At 34.8% G+C, this 27,943-nt stretch overlaps 1 protein-coding gene across 1 annotated transcript in view; it reads right to left on the bottom strand.

Moving 5' to 3' along the window:
- AMOTL1 (angiomotin like 1) overlaps positions 1-5,854 on the bottom strand; it is a 244,964-nt gene extending 239,110 nt beyond the window's left edge. Inside the window, exon 1 of the mRNA XM_031961026.1 lies at positions 5,770-5,854. Within this exon, the coding sequence (XP_031816886.1) occupies positions 5,770-5,854 (85 nt within the window). The remainder of the gene's footprint in view (positions 1-5,769) is intronic.
- Between the last annotated feature and the right edge of the window lie 22,089 nt (positions 5,855-27,943).

The raw sequence follows: 27,943 nt of genomic DNA, 5'->3' as shown, positions 1-27,943 counted from the left end.
TAACATTTCCTAGCTGTGTGATCCTGGGCAAATCACTTAACCCTAATTGCCCCACCATGAACAACAACAAAATTATATACATATATATGATGTTATTGATTAATGGCATTGTCTGAGATGTGCCTATAATGAAGCTGGGAAACCAGCTAATATGTCACTGTTACTTAAGACAGTTAAGTCTCATATTATATTAAAGCTAAGTGGGGTCTCAGAACCATATTCTTAGACAAAAGTTTTGACAGATGAGTTTAAGCCTCTTGGTAATGACTATTCAGACTAGGTTTCTGGCTCCAATATGTCATCTAAGGACACATAATTCAGTGGGGCTTATCCATAGAGACCCAGAAGACAAAAGATTCATTTTCTTGAACCAGTGACTAGGGTGTTGACCCAGGAGGAAACTGGATGCAAGCTAGCCGTCAGCAAGGGTATGTCTTGAGGTACCAGGTCTTACACAAACTCCCACACTTTATCTACACACAAAACACCATTCCTCAATAACTCTGCAGTCAACATAAGAAATGGGTAGGTTAGACTGGTCAGTACGAAGAATTCCCCTATGAGGATTGTTGATTATTCCTCTAGCCACGCTTCACTTTTCAGAATGTCACCATATTGCTGCCTTCTCCCACCACCCTCTCTTCTCCCATTGATGTATTCTTCTCAGAACCTCAGTTTTGAGGAAGGGCCAAGATCAGTCATGCTTCCCTCTCTGCCAGTGCTTCCCTCATCCCCATCCCACCCTACTTTTCAGCTCCATTTTTTGTGTCTTCTTAAAATTAGAATGCAAGCTCCTTGAGGTCAGAGATCTTTTTTTTTTTTAAACTTGTATTAGCATACCCAGCACTTAACAAGATGACTGACATATAAAAAGTACTTAATACATGTTTTTTGACTAGGCTTGACTTGACATGTAACAGAAATCTTGCAGCTTTCCAGGTGGGAGTGTAGGCTGTTCCACGGGAGTGGCTACAGCAATTACAGGTGGGAGGTTGTTTACCAGCTTCTAAAGTGCATCCTGAGCCCTAGAGTTCTCAGATTATGGGGCTGTAGCCAGTGGGCAGCACTGAAAGTGCTGTCAGGCTCATACAAAGAGTTTGGTCTCTATTTAGGAGTAGTAAGTAATGGCACAATGCTTGGGGTCAACTAAAGAATGCTTCAATGGAAGGAAAAAAAAAAAAAAAAACGAGCAGAAGGGTAGGCTCCAGAGAGACATTGTTCCACTGTGGCTTTTATTATGACTAAAAATTATAATAATAACCTCATATTTATGTTATGTATTTAGCTTCCTGAAGTCTTTTACAGCCATTAATTATCTTACTTTATCTTCAAAATAACCCTGTGAGCTGGTTAAGTCAGGTATTTTTTCCATATAAAAGAGGAGGAAACTGTCAGCAGGATGGCACAGCTTCAGAGAGAGGGTAAAGTTTATGGGGCAAAGAAATCATAAGATCTGAAAAAACAGAGATTTTGACTATGTGAATTTGGGTAAGTTATTGAGCTTCTGGATGCTTAAGTTTTCATATGATCATAGCATTTTAGATCTAAAAGGGACCTTGGAGATCCTAGTCTAATTCTCACATTTTAACTGATGAAGAAACTGAAATGCCAAGGGATGAAGTGGCTTGCCTCAAGTCACCCAGTGAGTTAGGGCAGATAGGTGATAGGCACAGTGAATAGAGCATATGGACTGAGTTCACCAAGACTCAGTTCAAATCCAACTTCAGACATTTAATAACTGTATAAATCTGGGTAAGTCATTTACCTCTGTTAAATTCATATTCTGAGTTCAAATCTGGCCTCAGACACTTACTAGCTTTATGATTCTGGACAACTTATTTAACTTTGATTGCCTCAGTTTCCTCATCTGTAAAATGAGCTGGATGAGGAAATGGCAAACTACTCAATTATCTTGGCCAAAAACCAAACAAACAAACAAAACAAAACACCCTAATAGGGTCACAAAGAATTGGACATGACTACAAACAATTGAAAAACAACAACAGGGATAATCATAACCCTACCTCCCAAGGTTGTTGCAAGGATTGAATGAGATAATTGTAAAGTAAGTACTATATAAAATTTAGTTGTCATCATCATCATCATCAGTGGCAGAGCCAAGTGCCTTTGACACCCCAGTCCATTTCTCTTTTCATTACAGACCATAATGCCTCTCTAACATACTTAGCAGTCAAGCATTCCATTCCCATAGACAATGTCCTATAATTGTATAGACTTTTCCTGAGTCTCTTTTCTAATGAATGAAAAACTGATTCAACAGAAATAGTCCAGCAGTGCAATGTATGAAAAACACTCTCCACCCAACCCTTATAGCAACATATCTGGAAGGCATTCCTGAAAAGTGCTTCAGATATGGAAATGTGAGTGTGTGAGTGTATGTATGTATCTGCATTAAATGTGTATATGTATGTATATTTAACATCACATCTATTATGGGCAGCTAGGGTACACAGTGGATAGAGTGCTAACACTGGAGTGAGGAAGATCTAAGGACAAATCCAGCCTCAGACATTTGACAGCTATATGACCCTGTACAAGTAGCTTAACCGTGTTTGTTTTATTTTCCTCTTCTGTAAAATGACATGGAGAAGGAAAAGGCAATCCATTCTAGTATTTTGTCACAAAAACACAATGAGGTCACAAAGTGTTTGTCATTACTGAAGTGAATGAACAATAAAAATTATATAGCTTTTTATCAGAATTTATATATGTATATATCCACATATATGTTATATGTGTGTGTATCTCTCACCTGATTCTTACAGGATAAACACCACGAGCAGAACAGAGTCTGTATTTGTACATCTGACCAAAGTCTTTGATATTGCCAGTTGCAAGGGCTTATGGAAAATCATGTCAACATTTGGTTGCCCAGAGTATAATAATCAATTTTGTGATGGCGCACTTGCCCGGGTTCTGGATAATGGGACAATGCTCCCATTTTCCAGTCACCAACAGAATAGAACAAGGGTATGTTTGCTCCAATGCTTTTTAAGCATGATATTTCAGCCATGTGGTCAAGTGCCTTCAGTGAGGACAAACATGGCACCAAGGTCAGCTACTGCACTGATGGTAAATTCTTCAACTTGAAAGTACTAAAAGTCAAAACTAAAGTAGAAGGAGTTTTGGTGCATGAATTTTTTGTTGCAGATGATTGTTCATTCAATGCAGACTCTGAAGCTGAGATGCAATGGCATATGAATTGATTCTCTGCTGCTTGTGTTTTGTCTTAACAATCAACCCCAAGAAAACACAGGAACTATATCAGCCAGAACCCCATCATCCAAATGTGAAACCATCAGTTACAGCAAATGGAGAAGCTTTGAATGCTGTGGATAAGTTCATTTACCTTTCTAGGGATGTATACATTGATAATGAGATTGATAGATGCATTGCCAGAGCTAGCTCAGTGTTTAGGAAGCTCTGAAGAAAAGTGTGAGAGAGTAGAGGTATCAGACTGACTACCAAACTGAAGGTCTACAGAGCCACTGCCCTGATCTCATTGTTGGTTGCCTATGAAACCTGGACTGTATATCAGCACCATGACAGGAAACTTACTCACTTCCATTTGAATTGTCTTAGGAAGATTCTGAAGATCAACTGGCAGGATCAGATACCAGTCACTGAGATCCCTTCTTGAATTAAACTCCTAAGCATTCAAATTCTACTACAAAGAGTGCAACTCTGTTGGATTGGACACACTGTTTGAATACCAAATATACACTTGACTAAAAGACTATTTTATGGAGAACATGCACAAGGAAAGTGCTCATGTCATGGTTAGAAAAAAGTGATACAAGGACACTCTTAAGGTCTCTCTTGAGAACTTTAGAATTAATTGCATGACATGGGAGACACTGGCACAGGACCACCTAGTATGGTGTACACTACTCAGAGAAGATGCACAAAATTAGAGAAGCCACCCCAAAGGTTTCTATTTGTATTTTATATTATATGTATATATATGCATATATATACATATATATACAAACAAACAAAAACTTGTAAGCCTTAAATCATAACATTCAAACATACTGTATCTTAATCTAATGAGGTGATTTGAGTTTGGTCCTTTCTGAAAATGAAGGACAGCAACAAACCATATTTTTAATCTGATGTTTATAACACTTTGAAATAGTAATAATAACTAGCTTTTATGTAATGCTTTAAGATTTATGAATTTTGTTTGTTTTTATAAATACTATCTCATTTTATCCTTACAATTTAAACTTAGATCTTCCTGGCTACAGGTCCAATATCTTATATTTTGTATCACTAGCTGCCTAAGAAGTTATTATTACCTGTATTTTGTAGTTGTAGAAACTGAGGCTTACACTAATACATTGCTGGGGGAATTGTGAACGGATCCAACCATTCTGGAGAGTAGTTTGGAAATATGCCCAAAGAGTTATCAAACTGTACATACCCTTTAATCCAGCAGTTTTACAACTGGGCTTAAATCCCAAAGAGATCTGAAAGGGAAAAGGACCCACATATGCAAAAATGTTTGTGGCAGCCCTCTTTGTAGTGGCAAGAAATTGGAAACTGAGTGGATGCCCACTCGTGTGGGCTGAATAAATTGTGGCATATGAATGTTATGGAATATTATTGTTCTATAAGAAATGACCAGCAGGATGATTTCAGAAAGGCCTGAAGAGACTTACATGAACTGATGCGGGTGAAATGAGAAGAACCAGGAGATCATCGTATACAGCAACAATAAGATTATAAAGTGATCAAGTCTGATGGACATGGCTCTCCTCAACAATGAGATGATTCAGACCAGTTCCAATCATCTTGTGATGAAGAGAGCCATCTACACCACAGAGAGGACTGTAGGAACTGAGTGTGGTTCACAACATAGCATTCTTTCTCTTTGGGTTATTGTTTGCTTGTATTTTATTTTCTTTCTCATTTTTTCCGGTTTGATTTGATTTTTCTTGGGCAGGAAGATAATTGTATGAATATGTATGCATATATTGGATTTAACATATATTTCTACCATGTTTAACATAACATATATTGAACTACTTGCCATCTAGAGGAAGAGGTGGGGGAAGAGGGGGAAAAATTTGAACACAAGATTTTGCAAGGGTTAATGTTGAAGAATTATCCATGCGTATATTTTGAAAAATAAAAAGCTGTAATAAAAAGAAAGAAAGAAAAAACGGAAGCTTAAAGTTTACATAACTTGCCTACCTGCATCAAATAGCCTTAAAATAAAACCAAACAGAAACTAGAACAATGATATCATTAAGGTAAGGAGCTTTTGATGACAAATTTTCTCTACCAATGCAACTTGGCAACTTCTCTGACAGGCAGACCTTTAGAGAATTATCTAGAACAGTAAGAGATTAAGTGACTTGCCCAGAGACATACAGTGAGTAAATAAGAGAGAAAGGATTCTGACTCCAAGCCTAGCTCTCTATCCATTGTCACAAAACCTTTAATTAAATCCTACATGTTTTCCTCATAAAAATACTATAAGGCAGGTCAGGCAACTATAATCACTTTTATCTTGAAGATGAGGAAACTGATTGTGCTCAGTCCCTTAAGGGGCAGAAGTAGGATTCTAATCCAGATCTACTGATTCTAGCCCTAGTCTTTTTACAGGTTCCAACATCAGTAAAGCAGACAAAGACATCCCCCAAAAGTTTAAGAACCTCTAATTGAAAGTTTAACACTAGAGTAACATGGGCAATAGAGGGAAGATAGCAGGTGGATTAGGCAAGTGGAAAGCTATCCTACCTGCCCTTGAACTTGCAAAATGAGGCATTCCAGGATGAGCCAACCTATGACCTTCCTCCAAAGTCCATTTGTCACCGAGGTCCATCCTGTCAATGGAAGTCTTTTATGAGCAGCTTCTCAGACTAGTCTCCTAAAACCAAAAAGTGAACACACAAAAGATGGAATGAATTCCTATTACTGCTCTTCCAAGTGGGGTTAGGGATTCTTTCAGGAATATAATCAGTTTCTGCTTCAAGTTGTTACCATATAAAGAGCTTGTGACCATTCTAATGCCCACACTAGGCACACTCTTTTGGGATAGGGAAGGAGGAAGGACCTCAGCTGGCATAGGCAGAAGGCATCTGTAGATTGAACTTGGAACAGAGCTTCACTTAAATCTCGCATTCTGCGATAAACCTCACTTGTGAAATGAGAAAACCAAAGACCAAGTAATTCAAGTGGCTATGTAAGAAAAAAAAAACACCACAAAATTCTGAACCTGACGGGCATGCTACTGTACCCCTCCCTGAACCTTACCTTCTTTTTCTACTTATGCCCTCACATTCTGGTCATTGCTTAATTACGGCACACCATTTCCTCAAGTGCTATTTCCTCTTTTGAACTATACCTTCCATAGATATTCTAACTGGGCCTGGGCAGAAAGACAAATGCACTCAATTTATATTTCATCCCAGCTATTTCCCTTAGCTCTAGTAGGGAGGCTGTATCCTGGGGAAGCGCATGAATATGTCTCTTTTACTATCTTACACCACTAAATCTCATTTTACTCTTTCTCTAACTCTGTTGTACTAAGATATGTGTTTTCTTCCCAGGATACGCTCTTTCTGAAAATGCAATGATATTACCAATCTACCTCTAAAATCATAGAATTTAATGTCTGAGGCTATCTTAGGGGTAATTCACTCATCATTTCATAAGGAAATTAAAGAGATTTAATGATGTGTACACTGATTGGTCTATCTCCATTCCAATCCATCTGTCACTCAGCTGTTCAAATTGATCCTTCTTAAAGCTCAGGACTGATATCACAAAGCAGCACTTCCCTCTCCCTCTTCCTCTCCCTCCCAAAAATCAAAAATGAATGTAATAAAATTATTTTTAAAGTGCATGATTTGACTAAAGAGATATTAAAGGACACCCCTAACACTCCTTCATGATGGTAGAAAATCTACAAGCACTGCACACTGCACATATTCTCAGACTTTTCCAATGTACTGCTAAGTTATGCTGATTTTTTTTTTCTCTTTTCTCTCTCTCTTTTGCCTTTAGAAATAATTTGTTGGGGCAGCTAGGTGGTACAGTGGATAGAGCACTAGCCCTGAAGCCAGGAGAACCTGAGTTCAAATCTGACCTGAGACACTTAACACTTCCTAGCTGTGCGACCCTGGGCAAGTCACTTAACCACAACTCCATCAGCTAATAATAATAATAGTTTGTTATATAGAATGGCACTCTATGGGGGGAAAGAATATGGAAAATGATACTAGAAGACACTATGATGATATTAAAAATAGCAAAAGACAGAAGAAAAATTTATTTTTTTAAATCTAATATTACATAAGATATTAAACATATAAATGTGCATGTGTTCGTATGTATATGTGTATATGGATGTGCCATAGAAGGTCATATGGATCTGAATGGCAGGTCATCTTTGTATTTGTACATATAGAATACATAATATTTTTGGTTTTTCAAATTTATTTTTTCATAATTGCATTAAAAAAGTTTTTAATATTTGGGTTTTTTATTTGAGTTCTAAATTTACTACCTTCTTCCTCTTTCTTCTTCCTCTCTGAGAAGGTAAGTGATTTGATATAAATTATACATAATATCATTCAAAGTATAATTTCTATATTAGCTATGTTATAAAACAAAAGACCCCCCCAAAAAAAAACTTTAAAAAAATCCAAAACAAAATAAGAGAAATAAAGCTTTTAAAAAATTATAATAGCTTATATAATTGTAAACATATACATTTATTGACTATTTTAAAAAATTTTATAATAGATTTTTTTCATAATACATGCTAAGATGTATTTGCTATGCTATGCTATGCTATGCTAAGATAGTTTTTGACATTCACACTTGCAAAATCTTGTGTTCCATATTTTTCTCCCTCTTTCCTCACTACCCATTCCTTACATAGCAAGGAATCCAATATAGGTTAAATATGTGCAATTCTTCTAAACATATTTCCATATTTATCATCTTACACAAGAAAAATCAAATCAAAAAGAAAAAAATGAGGAAAAAAAAGCAAGCAAACAACAACAAAAAAGGTGAAAATACTATGTTGTGATCCATATTCAGTCCCCATAGTCCTTTCTCTGGATGTGAATGGTTCCCTCCGTTACAATATTGGATTTGACCTGAACTACCTCATTTAAACACATTTGAATCTAATTTTAGCACAATTATCCATGTGACCTTAGGAAGCCACAAGCTCTATTTGTCTCATTTCCCTCATGCATAATAATAGTACCTACCTCCCAAGATTGTTGTAAATGAGATGAAATATATATATATGTAGCACTTTCCAAAAGATTTTCTGTCCATTCATTCTCAGTCATAGTTACTGAGCACTTGATCAAGTGCTTTTTTTAAAAACCAATTTTATATTATTTATAAATCTTTCCAGATCACTTTATTTGCCTCATACATATCAATCCCAATCACACACCAATCATTACATTCATGGTCCACAATATATTCGGTCACTCCCCTATTATTGGACGTTGAGGTTGTTATATGTATAATTACATTTAATGTTGCTGTGAAAATATTTGTACAGATATTTTAATTAGACTTTTAGATTTTATTTCCCTCATTTATTTCCCTTTTCTTATTTACTTATGAGAAAATTGAGACCAAGAAAAATAAACATATCAAGCTTTTTGATTATGTTTCTCTAGCTATTCCTTATAAGAACCAAGACTAGTATCTAGATCTTTTGTCTGTAAAGTTCATGATTCTTTCTCATAGATATCAGTACTTCCCTGTCATTTCATTTATCAAGATTTTATCTGATTTTCTTTTCTATAAAATAATGATGTGACACTAGATGTCTTCTTAAAGTAGCTTTTAGTTCTAATAGTCTATTATTCTATCAATTTTACTTTATGCTGCTGATGACTGATGTTACTTAGTAGTGATGGTGATGATGATGGTGTTAAAATTCATTTTATAATAATAGGAGTTGATGTTGTACTGGATAATTAGGTAAATCCTGTTACATATAACACTGCTGTGTGACCTTAGACAAGCTACCCGGGACAGCAAATGCCAGACCTAGCATCAGAAAGACTCATCTTCTTGAATTCAAATCTGACTCCAGATACTTACTAGCTTTGTGACATGGGTCAAGTCACTTAACCACCATTGCCTCAGTTTACTCATCTGCAAAATAAACTGAAGAAGGAAATGGCAAACGCCTCCAGTGAAACCCCCAAAGGGATCACAAAGAGTTGTGAATGACTAAGACAAGTCATCTAACTAGAGAACACTCTAAGACTTTGTTTTTTTTTGGTACCCCATGACCTAAATGTCACAAATATTGCCATCTCCATTTTAAGTATGTAGTCATACATACATACTTACATACATAAATGGAAGCAGCCTGGAAGACGGAGAACTTGATCTGAAGTCAGAAGGCTGGCTTTGGGTCTCAGCTCTGCCCTCCCTAGTTGTGTGGTGGGGAAGAAATCACTTAATTTCTCTGAATTTCAATGTTTTCTCATCTGCAAAGTGAGAATAATAAAAATAATAATATCACTGGCCTGTCTGCCCTGCTAAAGCCAATGAAACCCAGACTCTGGCAAGTTCTTCCATGCAGGAAACACCTAATGATGGATTCATACCAGAGGATTATAAGAGTCATGGATTTAGAGATGGGCAAGGACCTCAGATATAACACACACACACACACACACACACACACACACACACACACACACACAATTTGCAGATGAGAAAAGTGAGATACCTAGAATTTAAGTGATTTGTCCAGAATCACACAGCTAGTAAATATTTGGGGCAGAATTTGAACCCAAGACTTTCTGACTTCAAGTCACAGGACCATGTACTACACTATGCTGCCTCTCATATGTATTATCTAAGGACCACTGTGATGGATTCGGAGAGGCTCATCAAGTATATTGGCCACAAGATTATGATTTTTTCTTGTTTTTTTTTTTCTTTCTTTTTTTTCCTTCTTTTTGCCACATTAGAAAGCAATTTCTACAGAGTAATAATCTACTTTTCTACAGGGACACTACAAACTAATGAAATTATACAACCTCAAAATATTGAAATATCCACCTTACAAGGTTATTATGAGGAAAGCTATTTACAAATAATCTAGTACTGTATAAAAGCAAGCTGTCATTATTCTTAGTAACTGGTCTACCATATCAGAGTGCTTCTGAGACTATAATTCTTCAGAGGCTATATTGTACCATGATTTGCAGATATGTGACACTACCAGTATGCTTTAATCAAATGAGATCCAGAAAGGTCTTAGACTCCACTTTGTGCCTGGATATACAGAAGGACAGAACTGTAGGGAGCATCATTTGCTTAACTACGAGGGGCAGGTAATCAAACATCATCTCAACCCTGCCACATGCAGTGACCAGGAATATTTGCAGCTTTGTGTCACAGAAAGCATGTTTTACTGACTCTTTGGTAGCAAATTTCCAGAATATATTCTTTCCCCTGGCTCCACGGGTCACACTTATGGCTCACTGATAATAAATATGCCTTTTGGTGATATCTTATGTTTATGTGAGATCAATCTCTGCCACACATACGGTTTCTTTTATGAATCAAAACCACCAAAACTCATCCTGAGTGTGTTAACTTCAACCTTCAAATTCCTCTGGCTCTCCAAATATTTGGACTTCGTACCTGGCCTAGGAAAAGTAGAATACAAAAATGCAAAATAAAATTGCACTCAGGTAAGATATAGGAAGAAATTTGGATCAGTCACACCCATTATGGCCATCCTGATTTCATCATCTCTCATTCAAAAATCTTTGGAAAGTCTTGTGGCTTTGAAAATATGTCCCAGGGTTCAGAAGACTTTGGCCATAGAAAGCATAGAATACAGACCATACACAGAATACAAACCATAGCTCACATTCACCTAGCATCCCATAGCTTTTAAATTATTTTACTCAAAATAGCTCTGTAGAGTTAGCTGTGTCTTACTTGGAAAGAAGTATACATACCAACCATTCAGGTAAATGCGCTGGATGGCTATCTCTAGGGAAGGGAGAGTCATGTGCCATCTGCCAAATATGTGGGGAAAAGGTTTTTCATCATAGTTCCCAGATATTAAAGACCATGCATGTCAGGGCAAAAAAATGGGGAAATTATTTGAATCCATAAATAACATGTATATTAGCTGTATAAACACAGACTAAGATATAATCAATATTTTAAAGAACTGAGTTTCATTGGTAGATTCTCCTTCCACTAATGGAAATTATCATCCCTAAGGCCTTGAGTTGCTGAATCAAGGAAATAGAAAAAAAGGACTGATAATACAAAGTTATTTACATCGACTTTTTTTGTATTAGTAGAGGATTGGAAACTAAAGGGGTGCCTAGCTACCAGAGAGTAACTAATAAATTATGGCAAATGAATGTAAATAGAATATTATTGTGACATAAAAACTGGTGAAATGGGTTGTTTCAAGAAAACCTAGGAAGACTTATCTGAACTGATACAGATTGGAGTAAACAGAGAGAGCCAAGAGAACAGTTTACACAATGACAATATTATAAAGAAAAAACAGCTTTGGAAGACTTGAGAACTCTGATCAATGCAATGACCAGTTATAATAGAGGACTTATAATGAAGCATATTATCCTTCCCCAGAACAAAGAGGAAGACAATGGACTTAAAATGCAGAATAAGGGATGCATTTTTTGATACAACAAGGACTGGAATTTGATCACTGGAATGTGATCATTCATTGCAAAGGCTTTCTCCCCCTGCCTCTTTGTTTTCCATTCCTTCCATGTGGGAGGTCTTGGTGGTTCCCGGGAACTCTGGTTTCCCTTCTCCTAAAGTAAGATTCATTTTCTCTAAGCATTAAACCCTTATAGATAATACCTATGAAAGGTCCTTATCCTCCTTTGTAGAATATCTCTTCTTTCTCCTTAGAAGCATTCATCAGTAGTACCTCATCAGACCTAATCACTGAAACAAGATTCCCTCCTTTCTTTTCCCTTTTTTCAAAACTTTTCTTTGCCTACTCACTCCATTCCCCTACAGGGAGGAAGGTTTGAGGGCAAGGTGAAGGAAAGTATATTTTTAAAAAAAACAAGAAAAAGGAGTTGATGAGACATTTTTTTAAAAGAATAGAGAACAGAATAAAGGCCAAAAACAAAAACAAACAAACAAAAAAAAAAAAAACATAGACAAGCAACAGTTTTGAAAGCTACAGGCTGAACTTGTATACTTTAAGAGAAAAGCAAATTTATAGTTGTATGACATGAGCAACTAGATGGAGGCCTACACAGCTTCTTTCAAACTTCTCCAAAATGGTAATAATACACCTGAGATAAATCAATATCCACTACCTATCTCCACAGTATAGAAAACCAGCAAGGTCAAAGACCCAATGTACTATGAACAGAAAAGGTTGATCCTTTACCCCAACCATGCTCACTCAGCTTCTTCTCCTCCAACACCTACCATCCTCCTTGAAATAAGCTTTACAACCCAATCTATACACCTGAAAAGAAAAGTCTACATCCCAACCCAGCTCTAACCCAATGTCTTGGAGATCCAAATGGAAGAAATTTCTCAGGCTTCAAAAGCAGAGTGATGGCGCATTGTTCCATAACGTCGCTTAGCCAAAGAACAGATAAACAAGGAAGGGAAACATATGTCCGTGTTTGATTTAGGACTCAGTTCTACACCCTGACCTCTACCTTTTCCCAGTGTCTATAGGTGAATCAATGTTTTGTTTTCATTTTGTTCTTGTGGAAGAGCACATAAAAGGGAAGAGGAGAAAAAGATAGAGAAGAATATATGAAATATCACAATAAGTTAGTGGCTAATAATGAAAGGGGAAAATTCCTGCATTCTTTTAGGAAGAAGAGAACCTACAAGAGAATGAGTAAGGAGGCAAAGGAAGGAATTGAAAAGGTGGAAAAGAAAAATGGGAGTGAGTACTACTGATGAATGCTTTTGTGGAGAAGGAAAAATATTCTATAAAGGGATATGGGAATCTTCCATGGGTGTTAAGAACCACTGATCCCACCTTAGGAAAAGAGAAATCAGAGCTTTTCAGAACCAATGATATCCAGAAGACTGTTAGAACATGGATCCAGGAAAAGGGTTTTGAAGCAAATGGGAGGGAAATGATTGAGGGTAGGACAAAGATCAATAAAGAACTCCCAAATCAGGAATATAAGAGTATATCTACCATAGGGCAATATTTTCTCTATTACATGAAGTAATTGGTATTTCTAAGAATGAGGTATAACAGAAAAAGGGAACCAGAAGCAAGATCTACAAGATGATAATAGAATCTGTTTAGGAGAGAGAACCCAAAATAGGTACCTTACAAGTTTTGATTTCATCAAGAATATAGAGAATAGAGAACTAAATATGAATGCTATTAATTAGAGAACAAAAGTCTGGAATAGTCAGAAAGAAAAGATAAACAATGAGAAGAATAAGAAAGAGAAATATTTTATAGAAAAAAAAACAGAGAAAATTTAAACTTTAAAACTAATGAATCAAAAAGTTAGAGGGGAGGAAAAAAGGGAATTCTACTTGAATATTTAGTTGCAAGGGGAAAGAGAGGGGAAAGAATTGAATAAGTTGGTACTTGATAAATTCAAGAAAAAAGGAACTAATGAGTAAAACTTCAAAACTAGAAAAAGAGATGACAAAAGGAAGGGGAAAAGAGGTGTGAGAATGAAGAAAAGTGAGTCAGTGATAATAAAGTTGTCTTAAAATGGATTAAGCTAAAATAACTGAAGAGAAATATGCCTGTGTTCACAGAAGAAGGGGGGAATCCAAATGGGGGAGAACCTAATTTTGGAAACAAATGGAAAAAATATAAATCTAAGATTCATAATTTAAATGTGAATGTAAACAATCCAATAAAAAGAATAGGATAGGTTGGATAAGGAAAACCCCCTCAAAATAGGTTGCTTATAAGGAACACATTTTTTTTAAAAACAAGACATAAGATATTTTAAAATAAGAGAAAAGAAACAATTTCCTATATATATCAAGTAAATCCCCCAAAAAAGCAGGACTTGTAATCATGCTAACAAAGCAAAAAAAAAAAAAAAAATCAAAATATAAAAAAGAATAAATAATAAAATGACATAAGAAATGAACTATTGAAAAAAATTATCAATATTAAACTATTATGCTTCAAATGGCTTAGTATCTAAATTCACAAAGGAAACATTAACTGAAGTATAAGACAACAAAGTAACACAATACTGACAGGAGATTTCAATGCCTCTCTCGGTTTTGGATAAGTCTAACAGAAAGATAAATAAAGGGGGAAATGAAGAACTGAAAAAAAAATTGAGAAACTGGAGCTAAAATGGAACTGTCAAAGAATATGCATATTTCTCCGTACCACATGGAATTTTTACAAAAACTGAACATGTATCCAAGCACAATGACATAAAATAGAGCACAATGTAAAAAGACAAAAAGAATAAGTGTATGTTTTACAGACTATACCACAATAAAAATAATAGTGGTTCAGGACCCAACAGACAAAAGAAATAGACCCAAATTTGATCTTACAATGAAACCCTGAATAATGAGTGGATCAGGAAAACAAATCATAAAAACATTTAATAATTATGCAATAGGAAAATTGTAATGATGAAATAACATACCAAAATTGCTGAGATGCAGTTAAATATTCTTCAGGAGAAAAATAAGATGTCTATGATATAAATTAAGAAAAATATTAACAGAAAAGATTGATGAACTGACTGTGCAATTTAATTTTTTTAGATTTATGAACAAGTATTAAATACAAAAAGATACTAAAATTAGAAAGAAAATACACAAACTGGAAACTATAATTATAGAAATGATAAATAGAACTATAATCAGGTTCTTTGAAAAGACTAATAATATTAATGAAATTTAAGCCAATCTGATTTTTAAAAAGAAAACAAAAAAATCAAATCAACAAATGAGCAATGTAAAATTACAGCAACAACAAAAACCCAGGAGAAATAAAAAGAATAAATAAAACCCATTATTCACAATTACATGGTAACAAACTGAGAACACAAAAGAAATAGAGAAATACTTTGAAAAATATAAACTATTAGAAAACCAAAGAGAGTTCTTAAGTAATCCAATCTCTGAAACATAAATAAAACTAGCTATAAGGGAACAACCAAGAAAAGAAAAGAAAAAAAGCTTAGTTTAAAGGTGAAAAACTCCTGGTCCTAATGGATTCACAAAAGAATTCTGTCATACTTTTAAAGAATAATTTGTATTTATACTACACAAATTATACTTAAAATTTGAGAAGAAAAGCACTTCACCAGAATCCCTTTATGAGATGAATATAGTTTTAATATCTAAAACAGGGAAAGATAAAATGCAGAAGAACTAGTATAAAATTTAAAAAAAACTAGTGATTTTGATATAGATAAATAAAATTTCGTAATTATTATGACTAAATTAAATTTTTTCTAGGGATGCAAAAATTGTTCAACATTGCAAAAACAATCAATATAATTAATCATATTAAAAAATGAAAGCATCTAAAATAGGAGTAAAGGAATAAACATTTATTAAATGCTTACTATGTGCAAGATAATATTTAAGTACTTTACAAATATTTCACCAAAAAAAAAAAAACCCTTCCAAATAGGTATAAAATACATAAGTATCTGGCAATTATCAACCTACCAGAGTATTTTAAAAAACAAACAAAGATAGCCTGTATAAATCAATTACAAGATATTCCTTAAAGAAATAAAATGCCATTTTGAATAGCTAGAGGACTATTCACTGCTTGTGATTGGACTATGCCAATTACTAATAGTGGCAATACCACCAAAGTTAACTTATACTTCAAGTGCTAACCAGTTTAATATTAAAAAACATACTTTATAGAATTTAGTAAATAAAACAAAATTCAGCAGATTGAGGCCTATTGTTTTCACTTTGTTGTTTTTTCTTTCTCATGGTTTTTCCCTGATTCTTCTTTCACAACATGACTAATGTGGAAATATATTTAATATGATTGTACAAGTATAACCTATATAAGATTGCTGTATTGGCAAAGCAGTAGGAAAGGGATAAAGGCAAAACAAATTGGAAATCAAAATCTCATAAAAACAGATGTTGAAAACTAACAAAATAAAATAAACAAAATTCATTTGGAAAAAACAAAAGATCTAGAATATCCAGGGAAATGAAAAGAGGTAGGAACAAAGAGGAAATAGTAGTTCTTACAGATTTTGAACTATATTCTAAAGAGCAGCCACATCAGCCCTGAAGTCAGGAGGATCTGAGTTCAAATTTGATCTCAGACATTTAATGCTTCCTGGCTGTATGGCCCTGGGCAAGTCATTTAACCCCAATTGCCTCAGCAAAAAAAAAGAAAAAAAAAAGAAAAAGAAAAGAAAAAGAAAGGAAGGAAGAAGGAAGGAAGGAAGAAGGAAGGAAGGAAGGAAGGAAGGAAGGAAGGAAGGAAGGAAGGAAGGAAGGAAGGAAGGAAGGAAGGAAGGAAGGAAAGAAAAAGAAAAGAAAGATGCAGTCATCAAACCATCTGGAATTGGTTTTTAAAAAAATAAAAAGGTAGATCAATGGAAGTAGCAGAAACAATGAAACTCAGTAGTCCTGTGTTAAAAAAAAAAAAAAAGGCAGAAAATGTTTATTATTTAAAGAACTCCCAACATAATAAAAACTTTTGGGAAAACTGGTAAGCAATCCTGTGGAAATTAAATAACTGAAAAAACCAAAGTCACTAAAACAATTGAAAATAACATTAACATACCAAAAATAACTTAAATGTAGCAAAATTACAAAGAATAAGTGTGACTAAAAAGATCTATGAAAGGATACCCCCAACCTTTTCCTCCTTTTTCAGAGGTGGGAAGTCCACAAGTATTGAACTTTACACCCATTTTCAGACTTTTTTCTATGTTTTAATACTTCTGTTGATTTCTTCTTCTTTTGTTTTTTATTGTCTTTCTAAAAATGCTATTTGTTATGTGTTTTATGCTATATAGGTCTCTGGGAGGGAAATAATGAGAAATATTAGGAGAAATTATGGTGATGTGAAAACAAAAGATATAAATACAAACTTATTTTTAAAAAAGAAAAAGAAGCTATACATAACAGATCTGTGATTTCATATAGAATTTTGTTTTTCTGTGCTACCATATATATAAAATGTTCAATTTATCTGGTGTTGGTTTTTTTAAAAATTCTGGTTAATAAAAGAAAAAAAAAATGAGCTCCCGTGTGTGACTGGGGAAAAAAAATTACCTGGTATCCATACAATATTTCTGGCAATGAGCCTCTCTAAATTTAGCTGGGCTTGTTCTTGGATGATATACAAATATTCCTTTATGGGGCCTGTAGTTGAAGCCTTTCCAGTTTAGTTAGCAGAACCTTTGAAAAATTTAGGTCACCCTCATACTACATATGACATCTAGGGATGACTTTAATGGAGATCAAAACATATAGTCAATAATTTGTAAGCAATAACCTTCCATACAACAATTCCATTTTAAATACTCAACCAAACAATAAAATTTATGTGAGTTCTTAATCCCAGTGAGTTTCCATAACCCCCAGATTAGTGACTAACCCTTCAAAAGTCACTTTAAAATAGCAGATTTGCATCTCTATTTTCATAATCATCTCCAGGTTCTAGGGCTCCCTCAAAATTTTGTTACAAATTTAGTGTATCCCTGACCATGTTTGATCTATGCAAATGAAACCAGTGGACCAAATACTTTCTAATACCTCTTCTAGTTCTTCCTAGGGATCTGAGATTTTCTTTCAGGGATGAAAACCAGAAAAAAATGTTTCAAGCTGGTTATAAGTAGGAAGTAAAAATTTGCCCAGATGTATCCAAGGGACAGAAAAGAAAATTACACAATTTAAAGGAGATAAGACAAGTCTCACTTCAATCTTCACACTTTAAATTTCAGTCTTCTACCCATCCCCAAACTAGATCATTACCATTCAGTGTTACACAATGATAGTGGACCAAGACAAGTCCATTACTGAAAGATTCAATCTTAAATTTGATCACCAGAATGACATTGAAAGTCTAGTCTACTATGTGTAGCAAACCTGGAGTTTGCTCAAGTAATGCAGTAACAAAAAAAAAAAAAAAAAAAAAAAAAGTAAATCTTTAGGGTTTCCTCAGCCCAAAACATGCCTCCATGATAGCTCTTGCACCCATTCTTTCCCTCCACTCACAAGTCCACTCACCCAAGTTCACTCACCCAAGTCCACTCACTAAGTTAACTCACCCAAGTTGATTCACCCAAGTTATTTTCATTTTGCCCTATTGGGGTACACTTCTAATTAATATCTCTGCCTTTGGTACCTTGACTTTCTGCTCCATCTTCCACATAGATAATAAAGTAATTTTCCAAAGACAGAATTTTGATCATATTATTTCTTTCCTCAAAACATTTAGTGACTCCCTGTCGTTTCTTAACATACAGGCTCTTTTGCCTAGCAATTAAGACATCAATAGTATGACTCTGAGCCAACCTTCTAGACACTTCATATTAGTCCCATTTTTATGTTGCATATTATAGTTTGACTGGAGTTCTAAACTTGTTATTCTATCTCCCATTTCTATTCATTTGCCCAGACCTTTTTATTGTTTAAAATGAATTCCTTCCTAATCCCTGACTTCAAAAATTCTTACTTTGGAAAGACACCATAGTTCAAAGTAGAGGCAGCATGATCCAACCATTCTGGAAACTAGTTCAGAACTATGCCCAAAAGGCAATCAAATTGGGCATACCCTTTGATTCAGCAATACCACTATTAGCATCTGTATCCCAAAGAGAGCATAAATTGGAGAAAGGATCCACATGTACAAAAATATTTATGGCAGCTCTTTTTTGTGGTGGCAAAAAATTAGAAATTGAGGGGATGTCCTTCCATTGGGGAATAGCTAAACAAATTGTGGTATATAAATGTAATGGAGTACTATTGTGCTACAATAAATGATGGTCACATGGATTTCAGAAAGACCTGGAAAGACTTACATGAACTGATGCTGAGTGAAGTGAGTAGAACCAGGAGAACATCATACACAGTAACAGTAACATTGTGTATCTGTGACTCACTTAGCTCTTCTCAGCAATACAGTAATCCAAGACAATTCCAAAAGACTCATGATTGCAAATATTATCCACATCCAGAGGAAAAAAAACATGGAGTTTGAGTGCAGATTGAAGTTTCCTATTTTCACCTTTTTTTTGATGGCTTTTCCCTTTTGTTCTATTTTTTTGTTTACAACATGACAATTGTGGAAATATGTTTACACATGCACTTGAATAACCTATGTCAGATTGCTTGCCATCTTAGGAGGGGGAATGAAAGAGGGAGAGAGAAAAAAATTGAAGCTTAAAATCTTATTAAAATGAAAATTGGAAACTACATGTGTATAGCTGGAAAAATACTGCTTACAAAATAAAAAATTACTTTGAAAATGTAAAAAGAAAAAAAAATAAAGTAGAAGATGTTATAATAAATAGCATTCATAACCAGGAATCAGGAAGACCTGAGTTCAAAATCTACCTCTGGAACTCAGTAATTCTGTGACCAACAGAAAGTCAAGTCACTTAACTTTTCCAAATTTTAGTTTCCTTAGGTACAAAATGAAAATTAATGACTGTAGTACCTATCTCCCAAGGCTAGGTTAAAATTCTAGTGACATAATGTATGCAAAGCACTTTGCAAACATCAAAGAACTACATAAATGTCAGTTAACGTTATTTCTCTTTGGACTATTGTATTTGGCTAAATAGTAGGGATACAAATACAAACAGAAAGCAAGACATTCCCCCCCACCCTTAAAGAGGTTACATTCCCCAGTATCCCCAGTGCCTAGTGTAGTTCCTGGTACATAATAAGCTCTTAATAAATGTTTGTCAATTGATTGGTTACTATCACACTAATGTCTTTCTTGGTGCCTCACTGGGGCAGGAAGACAACCCTGAGTTTTCTAAGTTCTCTAAGACTATAATTACAGAGTACAAGTTCAATTCCTACCAAGCTGGGAAGCCTGGTAATAGGTGACCAACTGTATGATTGTCTTTCAAGAACCAGCCTTGCTAAATTGTATATAGGCTAAAATTATTAATCTGACTACAGGATGAGCATTTTTTTAATTGCTTTTCTTTTTGTTACAATTCTTAAGGTATGTTTCCTAAATGGTAGGATGATTGTGATCTTGGTGGATAGAAAGAACAATTTTAAAAATGCAAAATCATACAAATTCAAGAAGAGGGAGGTACAGTTAAAGCATTTTGAAAAAGATCTGGTGGGGTTTAGTGGACTGCAAGCTCTCTATGTGTCAGTAATCTGATATAACAGTCAAAAAAGTTAAGGCAATTTTGGGTTATATTAAGAAAAGTACAGTTTTCAGGAATAATGAAATCAAAATTCCTCCATCTGCTGCCCTGATGAGGGTATATATGGGGCATCATATTCAGTTCTGAGTTCCACCTTTGAAACAGGACATTGAGAAGCTGGTAGACAGAAGAGAGTAAGCAAGCTGGTGAAGGACTTTGACAAGATGTCAGTTAAGGCTTAGTCAAAGGCACTGGGGACATTTAATCTGGAGGAGAAATGACTCAAAGGGGACATGATAGCTGTATTCAATGTTTGAAGGGCTGTCATGTGAAGAAAGGATGAGAGTGATTGGCCCCAGAGGATAGAAACAGAAGCAATAGGTAGACATTTCAGAGACAAGTTTAAGCTTGATGTCAGGAAAAAAAAAAAAAAAAAACTTCCTAATGCTGCCAAAAGTCAAGGGAGTGGTCTCAAAGGATGGCAGGCTTCCCCTTTCTTGGAGGACTTCAAGCAGAAGTTGGAGGATCATTTTCTCTGCATTTCAGGGATGGGTCAGCCCAGGTGGATCCTGAAGTCCTCTCAACTTCAGATTCTGTGATGCAAATCTTTGAAGCACTGAAGTATTTAAAGGTGCTTTATACATATCATTTTGTTTTATCCTCAAACACATGACTGAGAAGGAAATCTTCAGGTGCTATCATTTCAGAAGAAACTAAAGCTTTGATAGGCTAATTGTCTTCTCCAAATTATGTAATAGAATAAGTAATGGCAGAATGGGGACCTGTGCTCATATTGTCAAACTATGAATCCCAATGATCTACCTGTATTTGATAGAAATAGAGGTGATGATTAAATGTTTGCAACTATCATTACAAAGCAAAGGACAGCCTAATTACCCATTATAAGAGATTTTGAATAATGCACTGTTCCTGGGGCAATGAGATGGCAAAGTGAATAGAACACAAGCCCTGGACTGTCACTTAACTCTGTTTACCTGAATTCCTCATCTGTAAAATGAGATGGAGAAGGAAATAACAAACTACTTCTATATCTTGGACACAAAAACCTCAAATAGGATTATGGAGAGTCAGACATGATTGAAGTGACTCAAACAACAATACTAACCCACATACATGTTCACACAAACACCATAGAAAAAGTCACCAGTGCTTCTGATGGCAAAGAACAATACATGGAACACTGCCTGAGCCATGTTTTGCAGTTTCTGTACCTGACCAATATAGGGAATACAATTTTAACATGGGGTCAGGGAATACAGGGAATACAATTTTAACACGAGGCCAGAAACACAAAATGTACTCTCAAATAACTATGTGACTCAAGACACAAAAATAATATCAAAATTATTGAAATAAATTTGATTGAATGGAAAATAGTTACAATAGTTTTCTAAATTCTTAGAGTTAGAAGAAGCACCAGAAGTCATCTAGCCTAGCCCATGGGATTGATGGTTCAGTATTCTCTTTGGTAAGTGAGAAGGGAAGCTACCTCTGGGATTATTATTTGTTGTCACCCAAGGTACGTGTTGTTGTTTACAGAAGAATCATGAAAAAGAGTATGGCTGGTCTAGAAAAAGAGGAAGTAAAGGCAATGCTCTGGGAAAGAGACTGCAGAGTGTCAGGAGTTCCTTTATGAGATGGAGGAAGGGAAGTAGAAGGAGCAAAAAGGCTTTAGTCTGTTGCCATCAATGAAACAGAATCTTCTCTTCCTTAAATCCTTCTGTTCTGCTAAAGGACTATCTGTGTTAACTTTTTGTACTCTCTAAATTTCCTACCATGGAACAAAGCCCCAGTGGCTCCAGTCTAATTATGGTCCTGAATATAGATTTTATTCTTGATCCCTTCTTGAATGATATAGTTAGAATTATGTTTTCTTCTCTTTTTTTGGAGGATTCAGTGATTGGGAGAATCAAAGAAAATGCCTCCACTTATTTCTCAAGTGAATTGTATTACCTTATAATTCAAGGAAAAAGTAATATCTTAAATATCACAGCACCTAACAAAGGAATGGGGGAAGGAAGGAGGGAAGGAAAGAAGGAAGAAGAGAAGGAAGGAAGGAAAGAGAGAAGGAAAAAAAGAAGGAAGAAAAGAAGGAAGGAAGGAAGGAAGGAAAAAGTCAAGAAATTGAGAAGTCAAGCAATATGATAACATATATATAAAGTTATGCAAATTATATTTTCATCATGAGTCCCTTGGAATTGTGGTGGATCTTTCTAATGATCAGAATGGATAAATCTTTCCCAGTTTATCATTGCTGTTATTGTATACAGTGTTCTCCTACTTCTGTTCATTTCACCCTGCATCAACTCAAACAAATATTTCAAGGTTTCCTGAAACCATCCTCTTCATCATTTTTTAAACTATAGTATTATTCTGTCACAGTCATATGCTATAATTTGTTCAGCCATTCCCCAATTGATAGGCATTCCTTGGTTTCCAATTTTTTACCACCACATGGTAGGTCCTTTTCTTTTTTCTTAGATTTCTTTGCGATATAAACCTAGTAACACTATTGCTGGGTCAAAGGGTATGTATGCACAGTTTCACAATCCTTCAGGCAGGCATAGTTTCAAATTAGTCTCGAATGGTTGGACAGGTTCACAACTTCATCAACAAAGCTTTAATATACCTATTTTTCCACATCTTCCAACTTTTGTCATTTTCCTTTTCTGTCACATAAGCCAATCTGATAAATATAAGGTGGACATGTAAAAATTGGTTTAATTTGTGTTTTTCTAATTATTAGTGATTTAGAACATTTTTCATGTAGTTGTTGATGGTTTTAATTTCTTCTTCTAAAACTGTCTGCAGTTATTTTATTTCTTCCTGCTCTGTTTTGTTGGTAATATACAGAAATGCTAATAATTTGTGTGGATTTATTATATATCCTGTAACTTAACTAATATTATAAAAGACATTCTAATGGAGAGAGAACATGTAAACAGCTAGATATGTACAAGATAGATACAGAGTGGATAGAAGGAAATCTCATAAAAGAAGGGAAATGGGAGAAGATATTAGCAGTGAAAGAAACTTTCGGTAAGTGCCATTAGACAAGCCATTCAATTTCAGCTTTTCTCTCAAATCATTTAATTATATATATTAACTTATAATAGTAGGAGATAAAAATTAATGGCAAGTGAGTAGGAAACTCTTGACCCCCTTCAGAGCACAATACCCTAGAAATTCTTTAATTGGTATCTGAGGGACCTTTCAACTCATGAAATCAGATTTAGGCAACAGTTTAATACATAGGGAAAAGGGGCAACTAGATGGCATAATAGATAGAGTACCAGTTCTGAAGTCAGGAAGACCTGAGCTCAAATATGGCCTCAGACATTTAATACTTCCTAACTGTGTGACCCTAGGCAAGTCACTTGACCCCAATTGTCTCAGCAAAAATAAAAAAAATTCATAGGAAAAATATCCAATAAACAAGGTTTTCAAACCATTAGAGATATACCTCTAGAATCTCCTTAGAGTATATTTGGACACATTTAATGATGATGATGATACTAACAATCACAATAATAATAATAATAATAATAATAATAATAATAATAACAGGAACAGGAACTAACATTTATAAAGGGTTTTAAGATTTGTAAAGCACTCTACATATGTTATTTCTTTATATCCTTATAATACTCTAAGAGATAGACGCTATTATTATTCCCATTTTAAGGATGAGGGAACTGAGGCATGTAGAAGTGACTTGCCCAGTATGACACATCTAATAAGTGTTTGAGGTGTTATTCAAACTCAAAACTTATGGTAGTGAAAGAAATATTTGACATAGGTGAGTGGCATAATTATCAATTCAATAAATAGCTCAATAGTTCAATTTAATAAATATTTTAAGTACCTACCATGAATCTAGGTAGCACTGTGCCAAGCTCTACAGAGCAAATTTTCCCCATCATCATAATTATCAGCATTTAGTGGTTGTTATATATCTTGTGTAGAGTACTTCAATAGCCACTAGGGGTACACACTAGGGGTACACTAGGGGTAAAATATAGAACCTTTCCTTCAAGAAATTTCCAGTCTTGTTGAGGAAGCAAGACACAGACAAAAAGATAGCCCACAGTATAAGGTAACTTATATATTGTGACAAATAAATGCCAAATCTGAAGTGGTTGGAAAGGTTTTCTAAAGAAGCAACAACTTGAGCTTGGGTATGAAGCATGGGTAGAATTAGGGAAGTAGAGAAGAGAGAAGACAGCATTTGAAGCAAGAAGGAGAGGTGTTAACAAAAACACAAAGTGGAAGTGTGCAATGTATTTTTGAGAAACAATGAATAGATCAATATGGTCAAAGCAGAGTAGTAGTATAAGAAAGATAGAAATACAGATAGAAAAATGGGAACCAGACTGTGGAAAGTCTTGGATTAATCTTACTTAAAAATCACTTTGCACACATCATTGCCCAGCTCAAATGGATTCTAATTAGGAGGCACCAAATAAAGTCTTGATTAATGTGGCAGAAGTACCTTTGATTGATTGAACAAAGAAGAGACCAGAGGTGGGAAAACCACTTAGGAAAAAGAGATAGACTAAACTAGGGAACTGACAGTAGAAATGAAAATTAAAGACAAATAAAGATAAGAACTGAACCTGAAGTTTCATTGATATAGGGAAATCCCAGGAAAAAAACCAAACTTTCTCTATCAACGTATGTCCCCATTTTTTCTGCAATTTACAGTCTTAGGGGGTTGCCTAAAGCATTGAGATATAATTTGCTCAGAGTCACTGAGATGCAAGAAGGAGGAGGAGAAGGAGGAAAAGGATGAAGACAATCATGATGACAACCAGGACAACCAACACTACCAACACCACCAAGCAGGATTCACAGCATCTAGAGCAAATTCAGATAATAGGAGTAGGGTGAATGAAATCTGGAGGATATAGTGTGGGACTCTTCTGGGACTACTTTCCCTGTTCTCTACTCACTTGCAATGCAGCCTGCTGTGGGAAGGAAAGGCACTGCTTACAATCATTGACATTTGGATCAAAGGCCCAGGTACCTCCCCTAGTTATTGCTTTAAAATGGAACCCTTTTAGGGAGTACGAGGGTTAAATCTAGGATTTAGGAAGGTCTAGGAAGATGAAGATAGAAGCAAATAAATATAAAAGGGAAACTGAATGTCACATTTTGGGGAAAATATGCTGAGTTTAGCTTTAGACATAAGCAGACAGAGATCCAAGATAAGTTTGGAGTTATTTACATAAGTGAACACTAAAGGTATGACAGTAGTTGAGAACTCAAAGAATTGAATGATGAAAACAGAAATATGAAAAATGAGTTGCTTATATGAAAAGAATGAAAAGAGGAAATGAAACCAAGAGAGAGAATGGGTAATCAGCAAAGGAAGATGATGGAGGAGAAAATTGTACTAATGAGAGAAATGATTATTAATAATCAACTTTTTAGGGAGATCTAGAATTCCCCCTTTTTCTCCTCATTTCAAAGTTTATTTTATTAAAAGACATTATTGGTAATGAGATAAAATTAACTCTTCTCAGTCTTGCTCAGATTCCATCCAACCTTCTACTCAGGTTTCAAATTCTTTAAATAGGCTGCCCAGGGCTGAGTAGTTTAGAAATGTTGTAATCAATGTTCATTAGAATAGATTCAGCCCCCTCCTTGTAATATTCATTCACTCATTAATTGTTAACTAATCCGAGTTGATTGATACTCAGGAACACCAGAGAGGAAAAGAAAAGAAAAGAGAGAATGTGAGAGCAAGATCCTCACAGTATGTAAACCATGAGCCACTGCCATTATTGTCTTTGGCATTTGAGAATACCACTGACCTTTTCTTAATATGGATTACTAATAAAATGATTTAATTGCTCAGAAATTATGTTTTTTGAACTTTTTAAATGCCACACTTAAGGAATCCCAGAAGAAGAGTTTTATTCAAGAAGAAGATTGTCAATAATATGGAAAATTTTATATGTATGGGAAATTTCATACATATATATGAAATATATGGGAAATCTACACATATGTGTTTAGATGTGTATATATACACATATACAAATATATACCTACTTTACAGTTACATATACATATATAAAAAAGAAAAATATATATGTATATATAATTAATATTCTTGATAACTTTGAAAGACAGACAGATATAGTGGATATTATCATAGAATCATAGAATTTTCTTTTTATTTTCTTTTTCTTTTTGCTGAGGGAATTGGGGTTAACTTACTTGCTTAGGGTCACACAGCTAAGAAGTGTTAAGTGTCTGAGGCCAAATTTGAACTCAGGTCCTCCTAACTTCAGGGCTAGTACTCTGAGAATCATAGAATTTGAGAATTGTCAGAGGCCTGGATTCATGTCCTACACCTACAAACTCACACTGGATATTTAACCTTATACAGGATCTCTCTCCATGCTTCAGACAACTTTTTAGAACAAAGATTTTTAATTTGAAATCATTGCCTTTTTTGTTTCTTAAATCTATTTCAAATATTTTATTTGTAATCAGTCCTACATATTTTTATTTACTTATTTATTTTTTTCTGAGACAATTGGGGTTAAGTGACTTGCCCAAAGTCACACAGGTAGGAAGTATTAAGTTTCTGAGGTCAAATTTGAATTCAGGTCCTCCTGACTTCAGGGACAGTGCTCTATCCATTGAGCCATCTAGCTGCTCTTTATATTTCATTTTATATATTATTCAGAGAAATGGTAACTTTAAAAATCATCAAAAACTATTAAAGGATACCAAAAAACTGATGCAAAAAAAGATTAAGAATTCTTGTCCTGAAACCAAACATTTTAGAATATATAATGACCTGTACTGGTAGAAGGAGTTTTCCTTACATCTATAAATCACAAATCATGGAACCAAAAAGGTTATCTAATATTCATAATATTTATTCTCTTTCTACTCTATGAACAAAGATATTTAGTGGGAAATAAGACTGGTCAGTACAAAAATATATGAAAAACAAACAGTAAATATAAAATAATTTTTTTATTTTGAAAAAATCCCTGCAAATGTGATAGTTGAATTTTTAATTTAAAAAGAAAAAAATTTTAAAATACTGACAGTGATTAGACCATTATCTTACTCACCCCCCCCCCCCCCACTCACTTTACACCCTTCCACCTGGAAGAGTTGTGATTGGGGGATGATAAATACATAGATTCTCCCTGGAGAAAGGAGCAAGCAGAATTCCTGTTGACTTGAAGATAGGGCTAGCTAAATGGTATAGTAGATAGAACATCAGGCATGGAATCAGAAATATTTAAATTCAAATCCAGTATCAGATACTATGTGACTCTGGGAAAGTTACTTAATTCTCATTTGTCTCAGTTCCTCATCTATCAAATGGGGACACACTAGAAAAGGAAACAGCAAACCACTTCAGGATCTTTGCCCCCCCCCAAAAAAAAAAATCCTATGGATAAATCTTTGGGGTAATGAAGAGTCAGACATGACTGAACAACTCAACAATAACAGTATCCTCTGCAAGGGGATTATCACACTCCAAAGGGGTTACCCTCCCAGAACTACTATACAAATTTCTACAGAACCAAAAGGTGATAATAGATCTC

This window comes from Sarcophilus harrisii, chromosome 3 (genome assembly GCF_902635505.1).
Source record: "Sarcophilus harrisii chromosome 3, mSarHar1.11, whole genome shotgun sequence".
Classification (NCBI taxonomy): Eukaryota; Metazoa; Chordata; class Mammalia; order Dasyuromorphia; family Dasyuridae; genus Sarcophilus; species Sarcophilus harrisii.
The sequence above is the reverse complement of the archived record's forward strand: the minus strand, read 5'-3'. Positions and strand labels throughout refer to the sequence as shown.